General features: G+C 39.4%; 1 protein-coding gene across 1 annotated transcript in view; it reads left to right on the top strand.

Annotated features, from left to right (window-relative positions):
• MAEL (maelstrom spermatogenic transposon silencer) overlaps positions 1-14,109 on the top strand; it is a 14,653-nt gene extending 544 nt beyond the window's left edge. The window contains exons 2-13 of the mRNA XM_085323051.1: positions 1-141; positions 916-1,002; positions 2,901-3,003; positions 4,731-4,886; positions 5,416-5,457; positions 6,366-6,493; positions 7,675-7,729; positions 9,612-9,753; positions 10,981-11,043; positions 11,886-12,018; positions 12,418-12,496; positions 13,312-14,109. Of these exons, the coding sequence (XP_085179177.1) occupies positions 1-141; positions 916-1,002; positions 2,901-3,003; positions 4,731-4,886; positions 5,416-5,457; positions 6,366-6,493; positions 7,675-7,729; positions 9,612-9,753; positions 10,981-11,043; positions 11,886-12,018; positions 12,418-12,496; positions 13,312-13,427 (1,245 nt within the window). The 3' untranslated portion in view covers positions 13,428-14,109. The remainder of the gene's footprint in view (positions 142-915; positions 1,003-2,900; positions 3,004-4,730; positions 4,887-5,415; positions 5,458-6,365; positions 6,494-7,674; positions 7,730-9,611; positions 9,754-10,980; positions 11,044-11,885; positions 12,019-12,417; positions 12,497-13,311) is intronic.
• Positions 14,110-26,015: the final 11,906 nt, after the last annotated feature.

Here is a 26,015-nt window from a genome sequence, read left to right on the forward strand (position 1 = left end):
GGCGGCGGCGGCGGCGGCGGCAGTAGTTCTCGCAGCGCCTACTACTTCTTCGTGCGCGACCGGCTGCCCGAGCTGCAGCGGCGCGGCCTACCGCTGGCCCGCGTGGTCGACGCCATCCCCTACTGCTCCGAGGAGTGGGCGGTGAGGGCGCTGCCGCTGCCCTGCTCCCGCGGCTGCCGCGAGCTCCAACAGCCAGCGCCGAGGCAGGCCCGCGCGGGACCCAACGGCCGCGGCAGAGCCGTTGCGGAGCCGTTGCGGGCTGCAGCCTAGCGCAGGGAGTGGGGAGAGACCCCGTGGCTGCAGTGTGCGTTTGCGCCATGGGGCTTGTGGCGCCCGGGCCAGTCCTGTATCACTGTGTGAGCTGGACGAAGGGACCAYGTGTCAAAACGGTGTTTCACAAAGAGTGAATAATCAACTTGCTGCTCAGCTGTTGTGTGTTTAGTGATACCTTAAGCGTCCAAATTGGTGACCTGAGCTACCTTGGGTGGCTCTGTAGCTCTTCAGAAGTGCTCCCATGGGCTGTTCTTCCTCAGCCATAGTGGTGGTAACATCTACCTCACTGGTAGATGCAGATAGACTAGCTGGGGCAGTAGTATCCCTGAGTGGCAAGAGTAGTTTCAGAAGACCATCTCCATCTGTGGTGGTATGATCCTAGCTTGCCCTCGTTCAGAGGCTTCTCAAACGCATGCGCTTCCTAGATAGACTTCTGAGTCAAAGCTTATAGCTTTGTTGGAGAGAAAGCTACCAAAAATGTTTCATGGGATTTATCAGCCATTGGTGCTTCTTGCCAAGCATTGCTAACTTGTTGTGAAAATGCACAATTAATTTCTTGCATAGAATTTGTTGATTTGTGGCGTGTATTTGTTGTACTAGAAGGAAATAGTCAAAACTTTTAACAATTTACTTTCCTTCAAGTTGCTGACTGAGGAAGAAAAGGTGAAATATACAGAGATGGCTCGTAAGTGGAAAGAAAATAAACTTCTCCAGAAGCCCGTGAGAGAGGTAAATGCTCAGAAGGGGACAACTTTCAGAGTAGCTAAATAAGGCAAGAAATAAGTGGTATTTGAATTTAGTCAGAAATTATGTTATAGAGGAGTACCTTGTCTTCTAGCCTGAGAAGGCTAGTTCATGTCTGCTTTTTTAATTTCTGAATAGCGCAGATGCACTCTTAAATATTCTTTGTCGGTGGTGCAGAACTGTTAAGCCTTATAGACTGTAGGTTTACATTGTTTGAAATATTCTAATTTATTTTGCAACTAAACTTAAATTGAGAAGAGATGTTTCTTTACGTACTCTTTTTGACTTTTTTGCCAGGTCTTATTTACTATAGTCTTTGAGATAAAGCTGGTCTGTAATATCAAAAATGTTAAATTGTTGTTTTGGAATTGAACTGTGAAAATGATGGTTGCTGCTCTTCCTCTCCATGTAGTTACTAGATTTAAACAGAAAATTGTTCCAGTTTGATTGGAGATGAGACTATTCTATACCATTTTTAAATCAATGCACCTTGTTCCTTTGAACTCTGTTTTACCAAGTAAAATGTAGTTCTTCCATCTTCAGCAGCTTAGTTTTAAATTTAATAGTATTTTGCAATGACACACTTYTACTGATTTTTACTTACAATATTGTGAATTGATGAGACTTCTGGTCACAGTTGTCATGTTTTGCTTTGTGGATGTCRTCACTTGAAGTTGTTCTTGTCTGACTCCCTGAAACCACACCTTCTAAGCAGCTTATTTGGCATTCTTGGATGGTTATATCCTGTAATAGGTCACTGAATGCTACAACTTAAAATATATGTATACACTCTGCCATTATTTTCAGACTGGTTTGATTGTGGAGAGAATAATAATGTTTTGGTGGAGGACAAAATCCCACAATGTGTAAGAAAGTAGATATATTAAAGGGAATGTGGCTGAGGTCAGAAATAATGCTGAACAGATCCCTTCTGTTGTTTACTGTTATGAAAAGTATTTTTTCCCCCTGCCAGCATTGCCCTGAAGCATAGTTTGCTTTGGAGTTTGAGTTATGTAAGGTGTCAGAAAGCTTATTTTATTCTGATCTTGGTTGGCATTGTAAAAACTTGTGTGTCAAAACAAAAAGCCTGATTCAGTAAATGAATAATACTGCACTTCTATTTTTCATAGTATTTCATCCCATATTATTGATTGCTAGCTATGAACTGCTGAATTGTTGATAGGCATTCATTTTAGGACAGTGAAGGACTTAACACTAGGGAGAATATAGAATGATTGCAGTCTGGAGTAACTAGCTAATCTGAGTTAGCTAGTTCAGTCAGTCTAGATCAGTAGGCAGAGTTAGGGCAATACTTCATGATTGGGGTGGGGGGGGGAGTCTGCATGTATAAGAAGGARCTCTTTTCTTTAAAAGATTATCATCATTGTACTATTTAGCAGCAAGCAGTATGTAATGTATGAACATGGAGTGTCATTAGAAGGCAGCTACATGGGAAGACAACTAAATAGTAAATGGAGACTTCTGTATTTCCTTCCACTAGAGGTGGCATTTTAGGAAGTTGTATTCAGGAAGAGGAATAATTGCTTTACCAAAGTAAAGAACGTAATTTTCATTGCCTGTCAGTGGAAATGGGGGAGTGTATGTGTATAAGATAATGTATGATCTCAGTTTATTAATCACGCCCCTGTACACTGACAAACACAGTTATTTTTGTAGTGAAGGGTATCTGTTTTTCTTTGTTAGTAAAGAAAACTTACCTTCTCAGTTAGCAAGTATACAGGCACTTGTTTATAAACTGCAGACTCATTCCAAATAACAATAACTAGTAGTAGATGTCATATAATTTTCTTAAAGAAGGGAGTAAAGGGCTTTATTGGGAGTTAGTAGACTATTTTGACTTTTAGCTTTCTCATCTTTTTCAGATGCCTAATCTGGCTCATCCAGTTTCTGCTTGTCTGACCACAAAGACACCCAGAAGTACTTCTCTTCCAGATGTCTCTGCTGTATCTTGGAAGAATGATCAGGGTACAGTAACCTTAAAGCAGTTGGTCCTGGTAGATAAAATCTTGCCCTTTATAGATACCCTCAATGGCATCTGTACAAAGGCTGTTCTTCTGCTCTTATTTCTGTGGTTTACAAGGCCTAATCCAAATTCTGGAAAAAAGAATGTTGGTACCAAGTTTTAAAGACTGAGGAGTTGTTGGATGTCAAACTTCCTACATTGAGTGGTGGAAGTATTAGWCAAAATGATGATATGAGTGCTTTGGAGAAGGAGAGAGGGATATTTGCTTGCTCAGTGCTTTTATAATGTACTGCCTAGCTTGCTTATTGAAAGGGCTCTTGGAAACTAATCCTTTCCTGTCTGTATTCTCACTTCAAATGGATGTTTTGACTAGAATTGAGTAGTGAACACATTTGTAATTGTTTCCCTGGTGAACGATATTTTATTCTGGAAAAGGATAAATGGTAGTGCTCGCAAGCTAAGTCAAGCAGCCAGTTAATACAAGCTATATCTATGCTGTTCGTTTAGTTAAGTCTTAGCTCAAGCCTTTTGCCTTACAAGCCTCTTGAACTGTTTTCATGTTGTCATAGTTAAGGAGAGGCAGGAAGAAGTAGCTTCATAAATAGTGCATAAATAGTTAGCTTCCTCTGTGCCAGAATCCATGCTCTCCCTATCATGATGCAAATTTGGTCAGGTTGAGCATGATGGCTTAAGCTGACACAACTGATCTTTCAACTGAGCGAGAGGGCTAATGATAAGGTGGAACCAAGCTGCATTTTACGATGCTGCTCCTTCGTGTTTCTCAGCAAAATTGCTGTGTGGTTCTCCATGACTATATCCATTTTTCATAAGAACAGTAGTTTGAACTCAGGTAGGAGGAGTGTCTCTCTCATGGCCCTGTGGCCAGTAGAGTTTTCAAGTTTCACACGAGAGAGCACTAGAATTCAAACTTAGGACAGCTGGTAATGAATGATGTAAAGTCTGTCCTTCAGCATGATTTCAGTGTAGAAACAGATGTGCATCTCTACATATATAGTAGACCAAGATTTTTCTGATGAGGGGCAGAACTTAAGGGTAAGGGTTAAATAATTATTTTAAACTTCAGTGAGAACATTTTGTGACATTTGTGAATAGAAGCACTAGATGTATTTTAAAGTTGTTTTAAAACAACGTTAGCTGTTAGTTTGGACTTTTAATAAATGTAAAAGTTATTTCTTAATGCCTTGGGTATTGCTTTTCTTTTTGGGAACTCGTATAGTGGGGGTGAAGTGGTCCCTTAAAGTACTAGATAAATTCTCATCTCCTCTTACAGCATAAGATTACCAGCTCATTTTACTTCTGTAAGTTATTGAATTGAGCTTGTGAGGCTRCTTTGTAGTTATTGATGTCTTTTCTAGCTTCATTTTCCTAAATGGCAGAGAATACTATTATAAAAAGGAACAGTAGTTCTTGATAGCTTCCAGGGCTTTTGTGGATTTTTTTTTTCCTCTTGATATCTGCACACATCTGGACCCCTTCTGGACTTAGTGGAAGGGACCCTGGTATTGGGATCACCAATGTGTCCAGCCCTTGTACAACTATTGGCTACCTTGACCTCTCACATATCTTTCTGTGTGCCCTTTACTTGGTCATTGATCGGCTTTACTAATGTACTTGGTCAAGCGCATTGAAGCTTTCACTGGATGGGATAAGTCAGGGTGGCTTGCTGTAACCTCTAGCAGTTCTTCTGAAAAAAACCTACTTCTTTCAGCTGTGGTTGCAGACATCATCTACTTCCTGAACATTTACAGCCATGGCGAGCTACTGTCTCACTGTGAACAGCGCTTCCTCCCGTGTGAGATTGGCTGTGTCAAGTACTCCCTGAAGGAAGGCATAATGGCTGATTTTCATCACTTCATAGATCCTGGTGAGCTTCCAAAGAAGGGAAGAAAAAAAATAGTTTAACTTGGGATGACAGGGAGACTTTCTAGTGTCACTTACTGCTGCCCAGTTCAGATTTCTGGCAGTAAAACAATTTTGTTTCTTTGACTATAAGTGGTTGGACTTCTGCTTAAAACATCTGAGTAGTGTTTTTTTCTGTTTGTTTTTGAAGAGATGTGTTGAAGTGTCAGAACTGGATGAAGACTTCAAAGAGGGTAGAATAAATCCAGAAAGGAGGACTTTGGCATCAAATATGAAACACARATGTCTAGAGTGCGCTTGTCTTAATTGGTTGTAAACACAAAAATTATACAATATGATTTGGTTTTGCAAATTYAAATATAACTGAAAATAACTTTCTCAAAGAATTATGACACTTGTACAAGGCCATAAGGATAGATAAATCCTTTCAGTACATCAAACTATGGTGTGTAGTGTGCAGAGTTAAGGATTGGTCATTGTGTGTYGGGTGATATTTTTTATTTATTTTTATTTTTTCCCTTGCTCTTCTGCAGAAGTGCCACCGCGTGGTTTTCGGTACCACTGCCAGGCTGCAAGTGAGTATAAATGAGGRAAAAAGAATAGGATGCAAGGGTGTACGGTTTCTTAGACTGAGCTTAACTCATCTGTGTCCAGATGTTTTGCAAGTCCCTATAGTTTTTCCTTCTGGAAAGTCTATCTCAAGTTTTAAAGAGAAAGGAGTAACAGAGCAGCTCATCACAGTCACTTTTTGAATGTTTCTTAAACCTACAGATGTCAGAGTTCTTTACCCAAAATATTTTGTCGGTTACAGAGTTGTTTATCTTCTGCCTTCCTATTTTAATTTGCAAGTAACTGCAGTATTTTCCTCTTAAATAAGACAACTTTRTATGACTTTAGATGCTTTCAAGCCCATCTAAACAGGGCATCCTGCATTGATGGCCAGTCTTTGTATATGTATCTTCAGTATGAAGGTTCTAATACACACTAGTGTCTTTAAGTTATTCTATTATGTATTTAAAAGTTTGAATATTTTGCAGCATTACAGGTGATAACAAAGTTAAAGTATTTATACCRCTTTTGTGTCTGGCTTGGCCTGCCTTTTACCATCGTGACTCTTAAGTAGTATTTATAGATTCCATTTTTTCCTATTAGTAGACTTCCTGCCCTTGTGTACAGGAGGAACTGACTTGGCCTCTGTTTTCCTCTCAAATATTTAGATAATGGCCCTTTAAAAAGAGGGTATGCATGTGTCCACTCACAGCCTAGACCCACTAGTCTTCTGCTGATGGAAGCAAGATTTTGATAGCTTAACCACAGAGATTGTCCACAGAGAACAAGAGAGGAATATGTGTGTGTGTGTGTGTGTGTGTGTGCGTTCACACATGTACGTATATATGAGAGGATATAAAGGAGGTGGAATTGAATCTTTTAAGGAAACAAGATTTCTTGTAAACTTTTTTTTTTCCCTCTCTACTTTGATTAGGTGATAACACTCATAAGATCCCTATATCTGGATTTGAGCTGTCACGTGCTCGTTACCCAGTTGTCTTACGTGAACTTCTTGCTTTCGTCCAGCCACCTGGAGGTGTTTGGCCTCGTTTTTACTGCAGGGTATGATCAAGGTCAAAGTAAGGGACTCTAAATCAAAACCTCAAATTTCACTTGCATGGGAWAACCAAAGGGAGACCACTGTAAAGCCTTGAGTGTAAATGAGTAGAAAATAGACATACTTTTACATATGTTTCCAAATTTTTAACTTTTCGTTGTTTCAGGGCAGGAAGGAATGGTCCCTTGTTTAAAAGGTGGGGGAATTTAATCTCTTGTTAGAAATTCATTTTTTTTCGGTAACCAGAAGTGATGATCTATAAAAATAAACAAACAAACAAACAAAAAAAACATTTCTTTTCCTCTTCAGCTAGGAAAAGAAACTAACCTTTTTATATAGTAGAGACTCAATTTTCTGCTTTCTTTCACCTCTGGCTTTAGTCTGTTGATCATCGTCAACATCATGTTGTGGTGTGTCCATACTTGGAAATACTCAAAACCTAACTTAACAAGATCCTGGGCAACATGCTCTAGCTTAACCCACTTTAGCATGAGGTTTGGACCAGGTAATCTCCAGACGTGCCTTCCAACTATTCTGTGATTCTGTAACATATCACCTGTTCTCTGACATTGTTTTGGCTAGGCTAAAAGCTTTTAAGATTATACTTAAATTGATTGTGCCAAATAATATTTGGGCAATCCTACTTTTCTAAGAGGTCTTTTTACTTTCTTACGGAAAACAGACTTCGACCTTTTCCYCATGAGAGTATTGTTTATCTTATTTTTGCTCGAGTTTCACTAAGTTGCCAATGAGCAAAATAAGCTATTAGAATTCAGAGGAGCTAAAGATTTTTGACAACTGTATTATGTTTTTAATTCCATTCACGCTAACGTTAATCTATAGAGGGAAGGGGTGTGAGATCTTGGGCCCTACACATAAATATAGGGCTGTGAAGAAATGTGCGTGAAAAAATCTCCTCTAACATTTAGTGGAGACATCTGTAATATGAGTTAACTTTTAACCTGTTCCCAAACATTTAGTCCATAATGTCCTGGAGGTTGGTTGGAATAATGCCATGGAATTTGATTCTTCTTTAAGGTAATTCCTAGGAAGAATGGGATTGAATGTATAGAAATACTAAGTTTAGTATTGGAGGTGATTTTTTCAGACATAATCAGTAAGAGGTCTTGCAGATGTCAGAATACACAAACTTCTTGAATTTGACTGAAATTTTCTTTTTCTCTAGTGTGATGACAGATACAGAATCAACTGGTGCCTCAGACGAATGGCTAGCATGTCAGGTGAGAAATCAATCATTTTTTGGCATTGTTTTTTCCAAGAARGAAGGGTTGCGAAATTTTGGATAGCTGTATTTGTCAGAAGGATTTCAAATTTCAAAGACGTGCAAGTTTCATAAAAGCCAATACTGGCAGCTAGAACTGCTTTGTGTGCATCTCTTTCTCGCTTCTTCCTACTTTCTCCTTCCCCCCTACACACACAAATACCCAAAAAAAAAAAAAAAAAAAAAAAAAAAAAGGAAAGAAAGAAAGAAAGAAAAAACACAGTGACAGTACATAGCTGCATGGTCAGTCAGCTAGCCAGCTAGTCAGTGCATCCGTAGTTGAAACAGCATATACTGTTTCTTGCTTAGCCAATTAAAGGAATATTGGAAGTAGTGAGATTACTGTGAAGGTAGGTTTGTGGTAATARATGGGAAAACTAAAGGCTTCTGAGGAAGGAAGGCCCATAGGTAGGATGCAAAATTACTGTGGTGGAGAAAATTATGGGACTATAGGACACTCTCTGCTAGGAAGTCACATGTTCTTCTATGATGGAATGACTGACTGGGTAGATGAGGGGAGAACAGTCGACRTTGTGTACCTTRACTTCAGCAAGGCTTTTGACACTGTCTCCCATAACATCCTCCTAGAGAAGCTCAGCAGGTGTGGGTTAGATGAGTGGACAGTGAGGTGGATTGAGAACTGGCTGAAAGGCAGAGCTCAGAGGGTTGTCGTCAGTGGTGTGGATTCTAGTTGGAGGCCTGTGGCTAGTGGTGTCCCCCAGGGCTCAGTACTGGGTCCCATCCTGTTCAACCTCTTCATCAGTGACCTGGATGAGGGGGCAGAGTGCCTCTTCAGCAAGTTTGCTGATGATACCAAGCTGGGAGGAGTGGCTGACACACCTGAGGGCTGTGCTGCCATTCAGAGAGACCTGGACAGGCTGGAGAGCTGGGCAGAGAGCAACCTCCTGAGGTTCAACAAGGGCAAGTGCAGGGTCCTGCACTGAGGGAGAAATAACACCAGGCACCAGTCCAAGCTGAGGGCTGACCTTCTGGAGAGCAGCTCTGCCGAGARGGAGCTGGCAGTGCTGGTGGACAGCAAGTTGACCGTGAGCCAACAATGTGCCCTTGTGGCCAGGAAGGCCAATGGTCTCGTGGGGTGCATTAGGAAGAGTGTTGCSAGCAGGTGGAGGGAGGTGATCCTGCCCCTCTMYTCAGCCCTGGGGAGGCCTCATCTCGAGTACTGCGTCCAGTTGTGGGCTCCCCAGTACAAGASAGACAKGGAGCTRCTGGAGAGAGTCCAGTGTAGGGTTACRAAGATGATCRGAGGGCTGGAGCAYCTGCCCTGTGAGGAACRGCTGYGAGAGCTGGGCCTCTTCAGCCTGGGGAAGAGCAGACTGAGGGGGAATCTTATCAATGTGTATAAGTACTTGAACGGAGGATGTCTGGGGGACAGAGACAAACTCTTTTCAGTTGTCCTGTGTGACAGGACAAGAGGCAATGGGCAGAAAYTGAAGCACAGGAAGTTCCGYCTGACCGTGAGGGGGAATTTCTTCACTGTGAGAGTGGCGGAGCACTGGCACAGGTTGCTGAGGGAGGCTGTGGAGTCTCCTTCTCTGGAGCTCTTCAAGGCCCACCTGGATGCAACCCTGTCTACCATGCTCTAGGTGACCCTGCTGAGCAGAGGGGTTGGACTAGATGATCTCCGGAGGTCCCTTCCAACCTTAYTGATTCTGTGATTCTGTTACTAGTATTACTGATAGAACAAGTTATTGAGGTTTACAAGCTTTGAAGCTCTGCTAAGAGATTGGACAGTGACTATGAAGTGGCTGAGAATTAGGCAAACATTCCGTTCAGCTGACTTTTTAGTTCCTCTCTTGACCTTGACTTCCTCCGAACTCTAGGCATTGAGAGCCATCTGGAGCTTCTTAATGTAGAAGACCTGATAGTAGAACTGTACTGGAAGAAATATCAAAAAGAGCCATCCAAGACTTGGGTGTGTAAAGAACTAGATGTCTTCCTATGGGATTACTCCAGTAATACCAGGTATGTTGGGTGGTTCTTTGTGGAAATGTATTAGCCTGACATCTCCTGGTGTGCTACATACATACAACTTGTTTCCTGTTAGACAGGATTCCTCAGCAAACCTTCTAAACAGAAATATTTCCTATCACAGTGTGAGTACAGCTGGAAATGCAAAATACTTCCTATCCCCCAAAGGAATGTGAAGATAGATGGCTTTTAATGCTGAATCAGGGGCCTAATTTAAAGGAGGAAAAAAGGGAATAAAATACAGAATGGTATTTAACTGGAAATAATTAGAAGTGAGGAGATTCAGACTTTGTCAGAAATGTAATTTGGATGAGAATCTAGTGGTTACTGTACATCAAATGCCTCATGCTGCTGCTGTGATGAGGGACTAGGTGTGTTTGCCAGTGGAGCAATTAAATTCTCAAGTGTAAGAGTTAAACTAGACCTTATCTTTCATTTTTCGTCTTCCTGAATGATTCTTCCTGTTCTTTACAGAAGCTCTGGAGCTCTGTTTACTTTATAGTTCATAGGGTTTCCCCTCATTTTGTGTCTTGTATAGTAAAACTTTTTCCAGTTACAGTTTCTTGTTTGTTTGTACAGTGACGCTGTATATAGTCTACTGTTGCAGGGAAATATTGAGTGTTCATGCAGTTAACTTAAAAACATTTTAACTTTTCCTCTACTCTTGTTTTAAGAAAGAACTAAAAATTTCATCTTTGAATCTTCTTAAGAAAATGATTGTTCTTAAAAGTCTGCTTACACTGTGGATTTTGAGACCACTTGGGATAGTTAGTGTGACTTTTTCCTTGTATAATCAGGCAGTTTTCCATTTGCATGAATATCTTCACACTAAAGGGAGATCTTAACAAGAATGGGAAAATGTGCTTTAAAACACAGTCTTGCAGAGGAAAATGGTGATTCTTATAGTAGGAGGAGTTACTTTACATTAGGGTGAAACTTGAACTTTTTGTCTGTAAATTAATTTTCTCACAGAGGAGTCTTTTTCTCCTTTCCGAGCCACTGCAGCAGAATGTTTCTTAAGCAGAGCTCTTACCTCTACCTGAGTCATCTAGATCTGAGTTATTTGAACACTRGTCCTCTGTGAAATTTTAAAATTATACTATATGATCACTGAGATGAGATATCTTTAATGCTTGCTTCTATTATTTCTTACTAGGCTAGCTATTCATACTGATTAAAAGTGTAGATACTTATAATAAACCTGAACTTCATTCTGTGTAGGTGCAAGTGGCATGAAGAGAATGATATTCTTTTCTGTGCTTTGGCATCCTGTAAGAAAATTGCGTGAGTATTGGAAAGGAGCTATCACCAGTATGATGACTTTTTTTTTTTTGCTTTTTTTTGGCTCTGGCTTCTCTGACTTTTGAGCTGTGTAGTTCTAAATCCTGAGTTTTATGTATTCTTCTACTTCCAGGACTTTGTTCTATTTGTAGCTTTAACTTTTGTTCGTTTGGCTTAACAGCATGCTGTAAACAGCAGCAGCAGCTAATGGAATGTAATATCCATCTTGCTTTGTAGTCATCCTTTCACTACTTCCACTTGACCATGGAGTGTGAGAGAAATGTTATTTATACAAGAATTTCACCGTTTTGTTGGGAGGTTTAGTATACCTATATTTAGTGGCAAAATCTCAGTACATTCCAGTCCATCTCTATTTTGTAAATTTTTATACTGTTTACATAAAGTGTAGATGCATACTTTCTCTAATCTTTTGGTGGATGGGAGGGAAGGGGAAGTAAGTATTTTGGGAAGAAGGAAATGCCATTKGAGATTTCAGTCGATTGTAGCAATGCTGTTTGAAAGAAATAATAATGAATAGTCTTTCATTCAAAAAAACTCTACTATGTTCTGCTGTGCCTTGCTGTTGCTTTCCACACCTTTAWGTGGTTGCATTTCATAGTGTGGGGAAGCAATTGTTTTAACTTTATGTGTAGTTTTGAAACTGTTTAGTTGTTAGGATAATGTCCTTCTGCCCTTTGTCATCTTCTCTAAACATCTCAGTCTATGTCCTTGTTTTTTGCCGTTTGAAGAACTAAGAATACTCTGCTTCTATACATGAGCCATAAAGTTCAGTGCTCTTAACAAAACTTTTCTTGCTTTTTTCCCCGCTCCTCGCTTTGATCAAGTTATTGTATCAGTAAATCTTTAGCTAGTGTGTACGGAGTCTCACTGACAGCAGCTCACCTACCTCTTGAAGACTATGATTCCCATGACAGCACAAATGGCAAGATAGTAGTACTGGATGCTGGACGTTTCCAGGTCAGATTCCTTAAATCAGTATACTATGTTATGTCTAGCTAACCCAAGCATTCTAAACAGAGGAATCCTGCCAATTTCAGGTTAGCTGTTCTCTCTTTGAATGTTGTTTTTTGAGTTGTGCTAGGTAGACTGCTGAAGATAATCGCTGCCTGTKTTGTTTCTTTTCAGTCTGCTTCAGGTCTTGATTTCAGGCTCTCCTATGACCATAGAGTCCTGCTCTAGTGCTGCCTCTGAAAGATGCAGTCAGGACTAATTCAAATCTAATGCATTTACAGGAAGTCAGTCAGTATTAAATGTGGTGATTTTTGACCATAACTCATAGCTATCATGAGTAGTTGTTGTGTGTACTGTGCTTTAGAAGACACATCTGTTATTTTGGGTATTTATTTCTTCGTACAGAAAATGAAGGCTAAGAGTAATGGACGTGACAGCCACTTCACTTCTCCAAGTCATGATCAAGGATTTGTCTCTCCTGCTTGTGAGTCTGAGAGTTTCACATTTGGAAAGGGAAAGAGGGTATTTAAACTTTATCCCATGGTTATATTGCTATTTTTTTCAGATTTCTGAGCTCAGAAGTCCTCAGTTACTGCTAGAAAGCTTGAACAGCTCTGTGCAAGCTGAGCTTATTCCTGTATACAGCTACAATTTTCCTTGAATATCCAAAGACTTAAACATACGGAACTGTCCTTAAGGTCAAAAAAAAAAAAAAAACTCTGAACTTAGTTTTTCTTCCAAGTGTTGCTATCTGGTTTCTACCCCCCTTATTTTTCTGTTACATGGAGAAGTGTTTTTCATATGCTTATAGGCACTTTGAGGCAGGATCATCTTTAAAATAGTTTATTTACTATTAAATCATTATATGTGCGCACTTAATTGGTACTTGTTGCAAGTACTCTGTTATAATTTAGTTTATAAACTCATTTAAAGTCTTCCTTTTGGAGCTAAAATGTTTTTAATAGAGGGCATACAACCTTAATTCATCTGGGAAATTCACAGTTAATCTTCCAAGAAGAAGAGAAGTAAATTTGGTAGACAAATAACTGGAAGAATTCTGAATTTGCAGCTTATTTTCCTGCACTAAAATACATGTCATCTTATATCTGAAACTGTTGCAACTCTAAGACGTGAGATCTTAAATGTACTTGGTGTTTGTGGAGGACAAAACTATTGCCCCGACTTTTTATATTGGAGCTATTGAATAGATTCAGCTTCAAAGCATATGAAAGACAATTCCATTAATTTATGCAGGCTTTAAAGGATGATTTGATTTGCAAAATGTATTTAATTTAATAGGTGATTCTCCCTGTGGTGTGAAGACTCCTCCTTATGGAACGAGCACCATGCGAGGAAGAGGAATTACTCGATTACTGAAAAGTGCATCTCATCTAACTGACTCTTTCAGTAGTTGAAAGTCCACTTCACATCTAGGACATCTGTGTGTTCTGTTTTTTCTTGTCTCTTTAGAATAACCAGTAATTTCTCCAGACAGCATTTTTTTTCATCTTATGTGCAGCCCTTGACAGTTCATATCCTTGTTAGAATGACAAAACTATTGAGTGGATTTAAATAAGAAGAAAAGCTTGGTTTCTATCTACCAGAAGAACCTTATTTTGAAGGGACCTGACAATTGCATCCTCTCTTTAAAAGTAAATACCATGTTAGGTTTGTTTCTTAGTGTTTGGAGCAGAAATTTAATATCAAATAGTCAGTACCATTGGTTTGGAAGAACTGTTTAAAGATACATGGGCCACTGAAGAAGTGGTTTATTTCATCTTGAATAATTTCCATCTCCTCTTCTGTTGGGGAAGATAGAATTTCAGTGCATAGCAGTCCCTCTCCAAAAAATCAGGTTGGGGGAGCAGTGGAGCTTTGAAAAGCCAATCTAGGGAAATTAGAAATTTAGTAGTCTCAATTTGCCAATAATCTGTCTCCTTTACCCATTCAGATTTTGAGTACTCCTTCAAGGCAAAAAAAGCAGACACTCTGTGAAAAACGTGGTGGCAGTTTTATCCATCTGTTAATGTTCTTTTGGAGACACAGACAATATATCAGGAACAAGCACAATAAGGATATATATATGTTTTTTTTCTTTGCATCATTTCTGCAGTTAAATTATGTCCCTCAAACTTACTCTTGAGAGTCTGAAGATGGTTGTGGTTGTTTTTTAAAGGAATTTCAAAATCTAATGGATATAGTAATCTGCAAGTATAATTTCCACAAGATTATTAGGATTGTTACTGTGATACAAATACCAGTCATAATTATTTGAGGGAACATAGAACTGRGAGACTGTCAGACATTTATTACTGGAAAGTTAGGTTTTTCATCTTATGCAGATACAAGTCTTGGACTAGCTTTCCAAAAAGTTTTCTGTTATCTGAACATTCTCCTTAAATTCTGTCTTTTTAGGTATATGATTCTAGAAAATAAGAGCTTATTTTCTGAGCTGTTCTTACATTTTATTCCAACTGAAGTCCAGTTGTGAGATACTATTTCCATAGCAACTAACTGTGAAATCAGATTGTTGTAAGAAGTAAAACTACAAATGAAGTAGTTTTGTTTTGTTTTTTTCTATTATCCAAAATAACAAAGGTTGGCACATGTGTGAATAAACTCAAGCACACAGACCAACATATTAAAAAAGGCCAGTTGCTGATTTGCTTGGAAATCTGTTTCAGTTATTGTAAGGCYGTATTGAGGTCCTTCTTCCAGTTCACTAGGGTCACTGAACCGTTTTGATCCTTCCGACATAACAGCTTGCTTATTTAATTGCATTTTCTTGCATGAGTCTGTATTTTGTTCCATTGAGGCCATTGTTCTATCTGATAGGCTTCACTAGATAAGAGAATGTCAACTTTTGAAGCTAAGGTCTCAAATGAAGTGTATGGAAACATTTTAATAGGGTTAGTCACTTAGCAGTGGTAAAGGCTTCTCTGCAAGTGGAAGAGGGTTGCTCTAGTTTTAAGTTTAACTGACAACATTTCAAAAGGTACAGAACTGTAATCATTTAATTATTTTTGGAAGTTAGTGTTGTAATAAATGTTTCATGTTTCAGTTCTTATGCAGAAGAAAATACATTATTCCTAAAATATTTGTTTGATGTCACAGTAAGTACAGAAACCTAAGAACATTTGTTACTATGCTTAAGTTCATTGTATAACTTCAAGATTGAGATAAAAAGTATGACCAAAAATCGAGAAATAGAGTCAAGGTTCCATGGTGTATCTGTACTTTGTCACCTGTACCTTAAAATAGCATGCACTTTTTATAAGACCTAGTTATATGCTGCAGATAGTAGGCTGCAAGTAGGGCAGTAACGATCTTCCTATAATAGCCAACATTCTGAGTCATTATTTTAATGAAAACTGGAATATATGTGATGAGAACACTAACTAGTAGTGTGTACACTAACTAGATGTAGTCTATTTAATGCTATTATACTACATACATTAAAGGGAATCCTGCTAGCTATTGGAGGATGATAGGAAGTGATCTCATTTTGGACACTTTCCTTGCTGTTGTGCAGTTTGAAATTTCAACTTTAATTTCTTGAAGAGGAAAGCATTTAGTAAACATGATACAGTATTGCTCTCCTTTAATGGAAAAGTAAAAATGAAGGAAAGATGTGCCTTGCAGCCTTAACACACTAAAATGTAAGGCATACTACTTGTAAAGCACAGATTGTAGATTAAAATCAGAACAGACTAACARACCCATATGAATTCCCTACCTGCATGATAAAATTCTTGAAAGGCAATAAACCAGGTAGATGCAAATTAGTTCTTGAGCAGAGTTTGAGTGTTGCAGCCTGGGAGCTTTAGTGTATACTTTTCACATGGTAAAAGTAATAGTAATTTAATACTCTCTGCATATAGGAGTATAACTATGATACAGATTTAACTCTCTATGGAAGAGGTTTTTGTAACCAAGACGTTTAAGTGATTCAGACACACTTGACTTACTGCCCTCAGATTAGTGTGAATTGCACAGTCCAGTGACATTAATGGGTAAAAGTCATTCTGGTTTTGCACACACATTACAAAGTTACAAGTTTGCTTTGTTGTACAAACAACCAGACAGACTGAATTGTGTGTTACAACTTCCTAGGATGGACGTTTTGCCTAAGCGAACAGTTTTCTAAGGGTCATGAAAATACAATGCAATATGATGACAGAACTTTGCTAATCTAGTCTTTGACATTAGTATGATTAACTTGTAATCATGTGCATGCTTTTTTGGATTCTATTCAAAGAGTGTATAACTGATACTGGTGGCAGAAGGGATGGGGTGAAAATGTGTTCATGTACAGCAGGCAGAAGTTASTGCTCCTATACAGGAGAAACTGTTAATTTGAGTATTATTCAGATGCATTTCTGACTTATCTACTCCTTTTAGTAAGCTTTAGGAACCAGGTATGCAGAAATTCCTATTGGCCACTTTCTCTCCTSCAGTGAAGAAAATTTATCTGTATCTTGCCTTCAGACTGAACAGAAATGTTCTCTTACATATAATACAGTAATACCTGTTTTTGATGGCATGAGTTTGATCTGAAACTTGTGGTAATTTTAGTGGAACTACTTGCAAAAACTTTGGAACTTGGAAGTGTGTAAAGTTTCTGTAAGTGTCCACCTATATAAGAAAAYTGAGATAAGCTTTGAGTTGAAGGATGCTGCTATGCTTATGATCTCATGCACAGATGCATGGCTAGGCATGTGTAGCATAAGTATTTTAGAAATAAAGACAGAAAGGATCAATACGATATTGAAATCATGAAAACCAATGGTACAGGCAACAAGAAACAAATTATGATAGTGYGAGCTGCTTCTACTAATAGAACTAAAAAACATTCTCTCTAGAAGTGAAACTTATCACTTCTAGAGGTGTAGGTGACCACTTGTTAGCAGACTTCTCAGATAAAAAAAAAACCAAAAAAACTAAAGGTGGCAGTTGTATATGAGTATGTTTAGTGATTATGTCAAGACCATGAACTTGATCTACATGAAGACGTCCAACTAGTAGATCTGAGGYTGCGTAATGAAAATCATTGGGGATCCTCCTCTGTACGTGCTTTTACTGCAGACACATGCTATCAAAACCATTTTACATAGGAGCATCTGTGGAAGCTCCATTTATCTAAGATGGCCTCTGAAAAAGCAATTCTCCAAGGAAAATTCAATGTCTTACAGTTTCCACAGAAWATATGAGGTTGGAAKGGAGCTCTGGAGATTACCTACTCCAATCCTCATTCTCAAAACTAGGTCATCTAGARCAAGTTGGTCAGGATACTGCCTTGTTGGGTTTTGAGTATTTCCAAAAATGAAGACTCCACAACCTCTCAAGGCAAGCTGTTCCAATGCTCAGTCTCCCTCATAGGAAAAAATAAAATAGAAAAGAAAAAGTATTTTCTTATGTTTATATAGATTTTCTTGTACTTTAATTTGTGCCCGTTGCCTCTTGTCTCTTCACTGTGTGAAGACAGAGAAGAGCCTAGCTTCATCTTCTTTACAGCTTCCTATCAGTTATTTTTACACATTCAAAAGATCCCTCTAAGACTTCTCCAGGCTAAATAATCCCATATATCACCTAACCTCTCATATATCAGGTGCTCCAGTCCCTTAATCCTCCTAGGGGCCCTTTGTGGACTTGCCCCAAAATGTCCATTTCTGTCTTGTACTGTGGAACCCAGAACTAGACCCAGCACTTCAGACGTGGCCTCATCAGGGATGAGTAGAGGGGAAGGATCACATCCCTAGACCTGCTGGCAACGCTTTTCCTGATGCAGATGAGGATACTGGTAGCCACCTTTGCTGCAAGGGCACCTTGCTGGCTCATGGTCAGCTTGCTGTCCAGGAGGTCCTTCTCCACAGAGCTATTTTCCAGCAGGTTGACGCCCAGCCTGTACAGTAGTACAGCATGGAATTGTTCCTCCCAGGTGCAGGACTCTGCACGTGCCTTTATTGACCTTCATGATAYTCCTTTCTGCCCATTTCTTCAGCCTGTTGGGTTCCTCTGAATGGTGGCACAGTCCACTGGTGTATCAGCCACTCCTCCCGGTTCTGTATCATCAGCAAACTTGCTGAGGGCAACCTCTGTCCCACCATCCAGGTCTTGATGAGTAAATTGAACAGTAGTGGACCCAGTATCAACCCCTGTGGGACACTGCTGCTGCCAGGCCTCCAGCTGGACCTTGTGTTGTTGATCACAAGCCTCTGAGCTCAGCTGTTCAGTCAATTCTCAGTCCACCTCACTGTGTGCTCATCTAGCCTATACTTCTGTCAGTTTGCATATGAGGATATTATGGGAGACAATGCCTTACTGAAATCAAGATAGACAATATCCACTGCTCTCCCCTCATCCACCAAAGCAGCTGTCTCATTGTAGAAGGCTATCAGTTTGGTTAGACATGATTTCCCTTTCATAAATCCATGCTGACTGCTCCCAATCAGCCTCTTATTGTTCATATATTTGGAAATGGYTTCCAAGATTAGTTGCTCCATCACTTACCCTGGGCTTTATGTGAGACTGATAGGCTTGTAGTTCCCTGCATCTTTCTTCTGGAAGACAGGAGTGACATTTGCTCTCATCCAGTCCTCTGGAACCTTCCCAATTGCATTGATCTTTCAAAGGTGATTGAGCGTGGCCTCACAATGACATCAGCTAACTCCTTCAGCACTTGTGGGTGCATCCCATCAGRTCCATAGACTTGCACATGACAAATTTGCTTGTACATTTCCTAATGTGGTACTCTTCCACAAGCAAGTCGTCTTTGCTCTGAACTTTCCTACAGGTTTCAAGGACCTGGGATTCCTACAGGCTAGCCTTACCAGTAAAGGTTAAGGCAAAGAAGCATTCAATACCTCAGCCTTCTCCTTGTGTTTTATGACCAGGTCCCCATTCCCATTCAGTAGTGGGCCCATGCTTTCCCTAATCTTTTGATTGTTGGTGTACCTGAAGAAACTTTTCTTTTCCTTGCCGAATTCAGCTCCAGATGGGCTTGGGCTTTCCTAAGCCCATCCCTACATGCTTAGACAAAGTTTCTATGTTCCTCCTGGGTCACTTGTCCTTTCTTCTGTCTCCTGTACACTTTCTTTTTATGTTTGAGTTTCAGGAACTCCATGCTCGTTCATTCCACCTTACTTGTTTTCTTGCTTGTCAGATGTACTATTCTTGAGCTTGGAGAGGATGATCCTTGACAGTCAACCAGCTTTTCTGGACCCCTCTTGCCAGAACAGTCTCCCRTCAGCTCCATCCAAGCAGATCCCTGAACAGGTCAAAGTCTACGGTCCTTTAGTCTAGGGTTGTGATAYTGCTTTTTGCTTTTTTTTCCCCGTATTCTTAGAATCTTGAATTCAACTGTCTCATAGTTGTTGTAGTGAAGATTGCCTTCACATTCCTAACCAATTCTTCTTTGTTTGTAAGTGTGAGGTTCAGCAGAGCATTTCACCTTGTCAGCTCCTCAATGACTTGTTTCAGGTTGTTGTCATCAGTGCACTCAGAAACCTCCTGGATTGCTTGTGCCCTGCTGTGTTGTCTCTCCACCAGATAATTGGGGTTGAAATCCCCCATGAGGTTCAGGGCCTGTGAACATGAGGTGGCTTCTAGTTGTCTGAAGAAGGCCTCACCTGTTTCTTCCTGGCCAGGCAGTCTGCAGCAGGCACCTACCACAGTATCTCCCGTGTTGGCCTGCCTTCTAATCCTAACCCTTAAGTTCTCTACTAGCTCATCATCCATCCCAAGGCAAAGCTCTGTGCATTCCCACTACTTTCCCCCATTAGGAGCAACTGCTCCTCCTCACCTTCCAAGTGTGAGAAAACAAGCTGAACAAGATGATGTGCGGGAAAGGAAACCTAATGATGTCTTTGCTCTTGAAGCCTGTAGGTTCGAGACCTGTGCCAGTTTCAGGATCTACATTATACCTGGTTATGTTATCAAAGGGAGAGTTTTCTATGTCTAAAGTATGATTAAACAAARCATTATGTCTTCAGCAATATGTCAGTTTTCAAAATCTTAAAGGGAGAAGGAGGACAGGAACTTGATCAGGGGGGTGAGTGGAGAAGTATGTCAAATAATAATTACTGGATTTTGTGCTAGGACAGATATCAAACTGGAGTAAGCAGTACTATAGTTGATACCCATTCTRTTGGGCACATCCCTTGTTTGCCACCTACGATGACGTTCATACAGACTCAAATGAAAGCTTACTTCAGTTTCAGAGACTCTGGGTCTTAAGTCATCATAGGCACAGGAAGTTCTGCTGAAGGTCATTCTTCTGAATAAGAATTTTTGTTATGTGAATGAATATGCTGTATTCAGGGAAGACCTGCTTGATTTTTCTTGCAAAGTGACTGTAATTCTCTGTTCCTRATACTTTTAAAAAACCTTCATAATTCCTATAGAGGGACTGTAGGTTTTACCTGCTAGTTGGCTAAAAAGTGCTACTCCTTTCCCCAATCAAAAATTGCAAACTTTCCCCAAAAGTTAGGTGGCTCAAGAATGTGTTTGAAATGAAGTTCTTAAAGATATATGCAGGAGACTGTAGAGGTTTTAACGTCTTTTTGTGTGGCAGAGTAAGTGCTCTGTAGTGGGGTAGGGGAATAACAAATTTATTGTTTTTGCCCTCTTGGTGTCTTCTGCAGGATTATCAAATCCTTACCTTCAACCTAGAATGAACTGACAATTTGTGTTGCAGTGAGTCAGTAAAACAAATTGTCKAATGCTTTTATTAGTCTAACCTTGTATTATCTCTATTCCTTCACTTTTCCTTGGTTTTGTCTTAGAAGTTCCCACAAGCTTCTGTAATTACCGTTTTCAAATAATTCCCCCTACACCCCCACACTAAACAGGTGACAGGCAGAAGAGAAAAGTTCCAAATTCTCTTATGTAGGGCTATAATGATTTTATTACTAGTCCCAGCAGACCCAGAATTAATCTTGACAGTTTGCTCATCATTCTGTAAACTTCGGTAGATAGGAAAAACACTGACACAGTCTTCTGAAACAGCAATACAAATAAATAGAAAAGTAGTGCTGTTACTCTAGCAACAAGAATTTTTAAATAATTAACTCTTGTGTATCTGATCAGTTCTGAATTGTGTTCCACCATGAATCTTGTGATAAGCAGTGGCAGCCTTGGCTTTAGTAAATATGAAATGCTGGAGTTGAAGATCCTGAGGAGAATGAGGAAGTCAGTGAGAGCAGACTTTGGATTATGCAGGGAATTGATTGGATCCCATGAGAGGCAGCTCTGAAGGATAAAGGAGCTCAGGAAAGCTGACAGGTCATTAAGAACAACTTTTTCCAAGCCCAAGAACAATCCAGGAATACAGGTAGGGGTATCAGGGAGCTGTCTTGGCTTTACAGGTAACATCACTGTGCTATAGTGCAAAGAAGTAGTACACAGGAGGTAAAAGCAAGCATGGGCTGCATAGGAGGAATGCAGAAATGTTGAGATGGTGCTGGGAAAACGAAAGCTCACCTAGAACTGATGCAAAGGATGTCAAGGTCACTGAGATGAGCTTTTACGGCTATATTAGTAGTAAAAGACTGAGCAAGCTAAAAGGGTGTTGTTGCTGAATGGAATGGGTGGTTTAGTACAGTGGACACAGATAAGGCTGAGGTGCACAGTGCCTTCTTTGTTTTGTTCTTTACTAGCAAGTCTCCTAGACTTCYGTGCTTAAAGGAAGGGTTCAGGGATGAGAGTAGTAGTGGAGAATCAGCAGTGGATAAGGTCAAGACAGTGATTAGTTGGRAGAACTTGATTCATACAAGTCCATAGTACCTGATGGACTGCATCTGAGGGTGCTGAGAAAACTGGCTGATGTCTTTGCAAGGATGTYCTCTCTCATCTTTGAAAGGTTATGGAAAGCAGGGAAAGTCCATGATGACAGGAAAAAGGCAAATAGTGCACCCATTTTCCAAAAAGGCCAAAAGGACAATCTAGGAAACTTTAGCCCCATCTGACCCACTTCAGTCTTTAGGGAGATCATGGAGCAAGTCCTCATAGAACAGGTTTTGGGTACATGAAGGCAAAAGGTGACTGGGAACAGTCAGCATGAATTTTCCAAGGGTGAATTGGGCCTGACCAGCCTGAGAATGATGAATTGTAGTCAAAGGAAGAGAGCAAGTGTTGTCTTGATTTTTAGCAAGGCTTTTCATACAATCTGTTACAGTATTCTTGTGTCAAAGTTGGGACATTTCAGTCTAGATGGGTTGGTGACTGGATAGATAAAAAGCTGACTGGATGGTTGGTCTCCAAAGATGATGATTACTAGATGGTACTCTAACTGGAGGCTGGTAACAAGTGGCATACTGCAGGAGTCTATTCTGTGGCCTGTTTAACATCTTTACTAGTGACCTGGAGGAAGAGATGGARTGTGCTCTTACTTAGTTTGCAGAAGACACTGCATTGGGGAGACTAGTGGATACACTTGAGGGTAGAGCTGGCATACAGAGGGACCTAAGCAGGGTGGAGGAATGGGCAAACAGGAACCTTAGGAAATTCAGCAAAGTTCTGCACCTGGGAAGGAAAAATCCTTTGCAACAGTACGGGCTGGGGACTGGCTGGAGACCAGCTCTGCTGAGAAGAAAGTACAAAGCTAGAACGGGAACCAGCAAAAAAAAAAAAAAAAAGTGTTTGGAAGACAAAATGAAAATGGGAACAAGGGTGTTGACGAGAATACTTGCCTGGCAGGGTGTATCAAAGGAGTGGGAATCTTGACTCCTCCTTGTCATCTGTGTATTTCTGCTGCATTGTGGTGATTTGTGACTCCAGATAGGTCATTTAATCTGTCCYATGACTGTCACCCATAAACGACAGCAAATTTGATTGCCATATTCAGAAAACCTTTGACTTYCTTGGATGGAAGTTGCCTAAACAGAGATAAATCTTAAAAGCTTAGTGACTGATACTACAAATAATGAACATTTTTTTCCTAGTAAACCATATATTATATTGTCTTCAGAGTGTAATGAGCAAGTAAAAATTCTTAAGTGAATGAAAAAAAAATAAAGCTRAGCAGAAGGGGCTGAGCTGAAGGGGCAGTTCTCTTAAACAATAGCAGTTTGCTGAAAAGACATTCTTCCCCTTTAAACAAAGGAGAACAATGCGTTTAAGTCCCAGCTTGTACCTTCACTTTGGACAGTGCAGGGGTATCTGATTTGCAAATCATATTTGAGTTCTTCTGTCCTACCTACTTTTCTCTGAGCTGAGACTGATGGAGGAGACTTTACTTTGCTTGTACACTTCATTATATGTGAAATGACCACGGAGGTAAAGTCAGAACAAAGAATGTAATGTTTAAAAATCCTGTGAGTATAATTGCCAAAAGAAGTTTTACTATGTAATCAATAATCAAAGTCTTGCTGTGGCTGTTCTTCCCACTTGAGGTAGCATCTCAGCAGTGCAGCAGATGGGGAAAAAAGCTTGGTGTCAGCTTGAATTGTTGTCTTCTGGTTCTTCCTGTTCATGCACAAATAAAACATATATGTGCATATTCTTCTATGTGAAAGTCAAACACAACTAAGAAGTAATTTACTAAAGGCTATGTAGAGCACCAAGTAGAAGAATAGGCTCTTTGGCCTGGTCAGTCTTTTTTGTCTACTTCCGTTCCTTTGTTGGAAGTGAGCATTGAAGTTGGGTATAGATACAGACTTCTATCTTGGGAATTAATTAAATATTGATAGCTTTCTTATCATTTTCCTCCCTCTTCCTCCCAAATCTATTAGTGCTTCTTTAGTTTTGTTTAATGTTGTGCTTCTTTAGTTTTGTTTAATGTTGTGGTTGTACTTGAGACTCTTGGAGCTATCCCTACTTAGGTTATCAAAAGACTTACAAGTGTAGGAGTGTTCAGTCACAGAACAACCTCAGAGAAAGCTAGGAATTTGAATGTATGTATTTCTGCCTGACCGAATTTAACAAATCGGTTGAACAAAATGCATGTAGTATTCTGGTAAATACACAACCTCCAAAATGTTAGTCTTACATACTTCTCTTACGAGATGCAATGAAATATCTTGGCCCTCTAGGTACTATCACTTAGTTTATTTTCCATTTATTAWGCTGTGAGGTTTATTAACCACTAAATGAGATTAGTGTAGCAGAATCTAAGCATTTCTCCTTTGATAACAGTGATGTTTGACTCTCATGTTTTTTTCTTGCTAGTTTTTACAGAACATACTTATAGTACATTGAATTAATATTGTTGTCTCTTTTTATAATCTCTTGAGAGCTGTATTTTGTGGCTGCTCTGTCCAAATAACTCAGTGCAGATTAACACGTTTTATGTTTAAAATGACTGATGTGAAAAAGTCACATGCACAGTTACTTGAAGAATTCAGCTGACAAGTAGCAATTAAGATCCACAAATCCTAAGAGTGGAAAGTGTGGGATAGGTAACCCCGTGTTAAAATGTTTTAGAGGCCAGACCCAGTTTCTGACYGCAAATACTATTGATAATTGTCATGTCCTTTTGCTGGTCTTTCCAACTAAGATCCTTGATGAGAATCTATGCTATTATCCCTCAGCAGAAAAGCCGTCTTCAGCCCAAAGATGTAGATGTTTGTGAGGGAACATGGAGTGCTGACTAATGTCTGTAACGTTTATAAAAGAAATAGCTTTTGTTTCACAGTGAAAACATGTTAGAATGCTCATTAGATGATTCATACTCTACTTTCTTGTTGCAAATTAAAATAAAGTATATATCAATGTATTCTTTTTATTCCTCTATTTCTGAGGTATGTACCTCCTGCTTTTACCTGACATCTGCTTCTGTGTGCAAAAAATTTTTTTTATTAATCCATCTATGCAATGAAGGCTGTCATGTATCTAAACTAAGCATAGGAAGAGGTCCTCAGAATGTCTTGCTGAGTTGCACTGTAAGTTCTTCATTGCTAGAAAGATTTGGTTTTGCACATACTTTGGAAAGAACTMTGATAGCTGGTCTTTGCAGGTGTTATTAATACCTATGAATAATTATATTTAAAACATAACGTAAAATGAAGGCAAGCAGAAAGCTGTTATTCTAGTAGCCTGATTTGTATAGTTCAAAATCTAGAAAATGCTGCCCATGTGTAGGAGGGTTGCTGGTTCTTCTGTAAATTTATTTAATTACAGATTAAAACTAATTACTTGGGGGTAAAGGGTAAGTGGGGAGTACTGCAGTAAGTTTCCAAAAGTCTCCTGAAGCCAAAGATGCAATAGAGAGTTTTGAAAGGATAAATGTTTTAGTGTTAGTCATGTATTGGATATATCTTTTTTTAAAAAAAAAAATTAATTAGCTTAAATAGTAATAAAAATAAAATTACTTTAATAATTGACAATCGTCTGGACAACCAAGGACAGTCCATTCTCTTGGAAAGATCATATATTAGTGATGTAAGTTCCTTTCAGTTCAGCACCTGCCTCATTGTAGCTCTTACTTTCTGATTAAATAAAGCTTTATATTTTTGAATAGAAATGTGCTTTTTCTTCATTTCCACTTTTCTTCCATTGCCTTGTAAGAAGCAGCTTTTTTTTTTTTTTTTTTTGGGGGGGGGGAGGGGGATGGGGAGGTTCTGTTAAAGATGCACCTGCCATGTGCATACTCTCACACTGTCATTTTTCAGAAGAATGGACTATTTATGACTTGCCCATAGAGCATCAGGACGAAAGAATAATGTAATGAAAATTAGCATTTAGGAGCTCTCTGAGATGAAATTCAGAAGTTTAACAATATGACATTATGCAGGCTACTAGATTGTTTCTAGATCTTTCTAGCTGCCAAGTATGGATCAGTCTAACTTCTTGAAACTCAGATGTTTAATTCTGTTACCTTATCCATTCCATTAGTGTGCATTGTTATTCCAAACAGGAGGCTTTCATTGGTCAGCTGTGATTTTTTTTCCATATTTTTATTTACATGTACATTTATAATATATACAAAGAACATATTTAATAAAATGTCCTTAAAAATCAGCTTGCTTCAGTCTTGCATAAAATCGTTTGTATACTAGACAATGTCA

This window comes from Rhea americana, unplaced genomic scaffold (assembly GCF_003343005.1).
Source record: "Rhea americana isolate MKP2758 unplaced genomic scaffold, rheAme1 scaffold_81, whole genome shotgun sequence".
NCBI classification, from domain to species: domain Eukaryota; kingdom Metazoa; phylum Chordata; class Aves; order Rheiformes; family Rheidae; genus Rhea; species Rhea americana.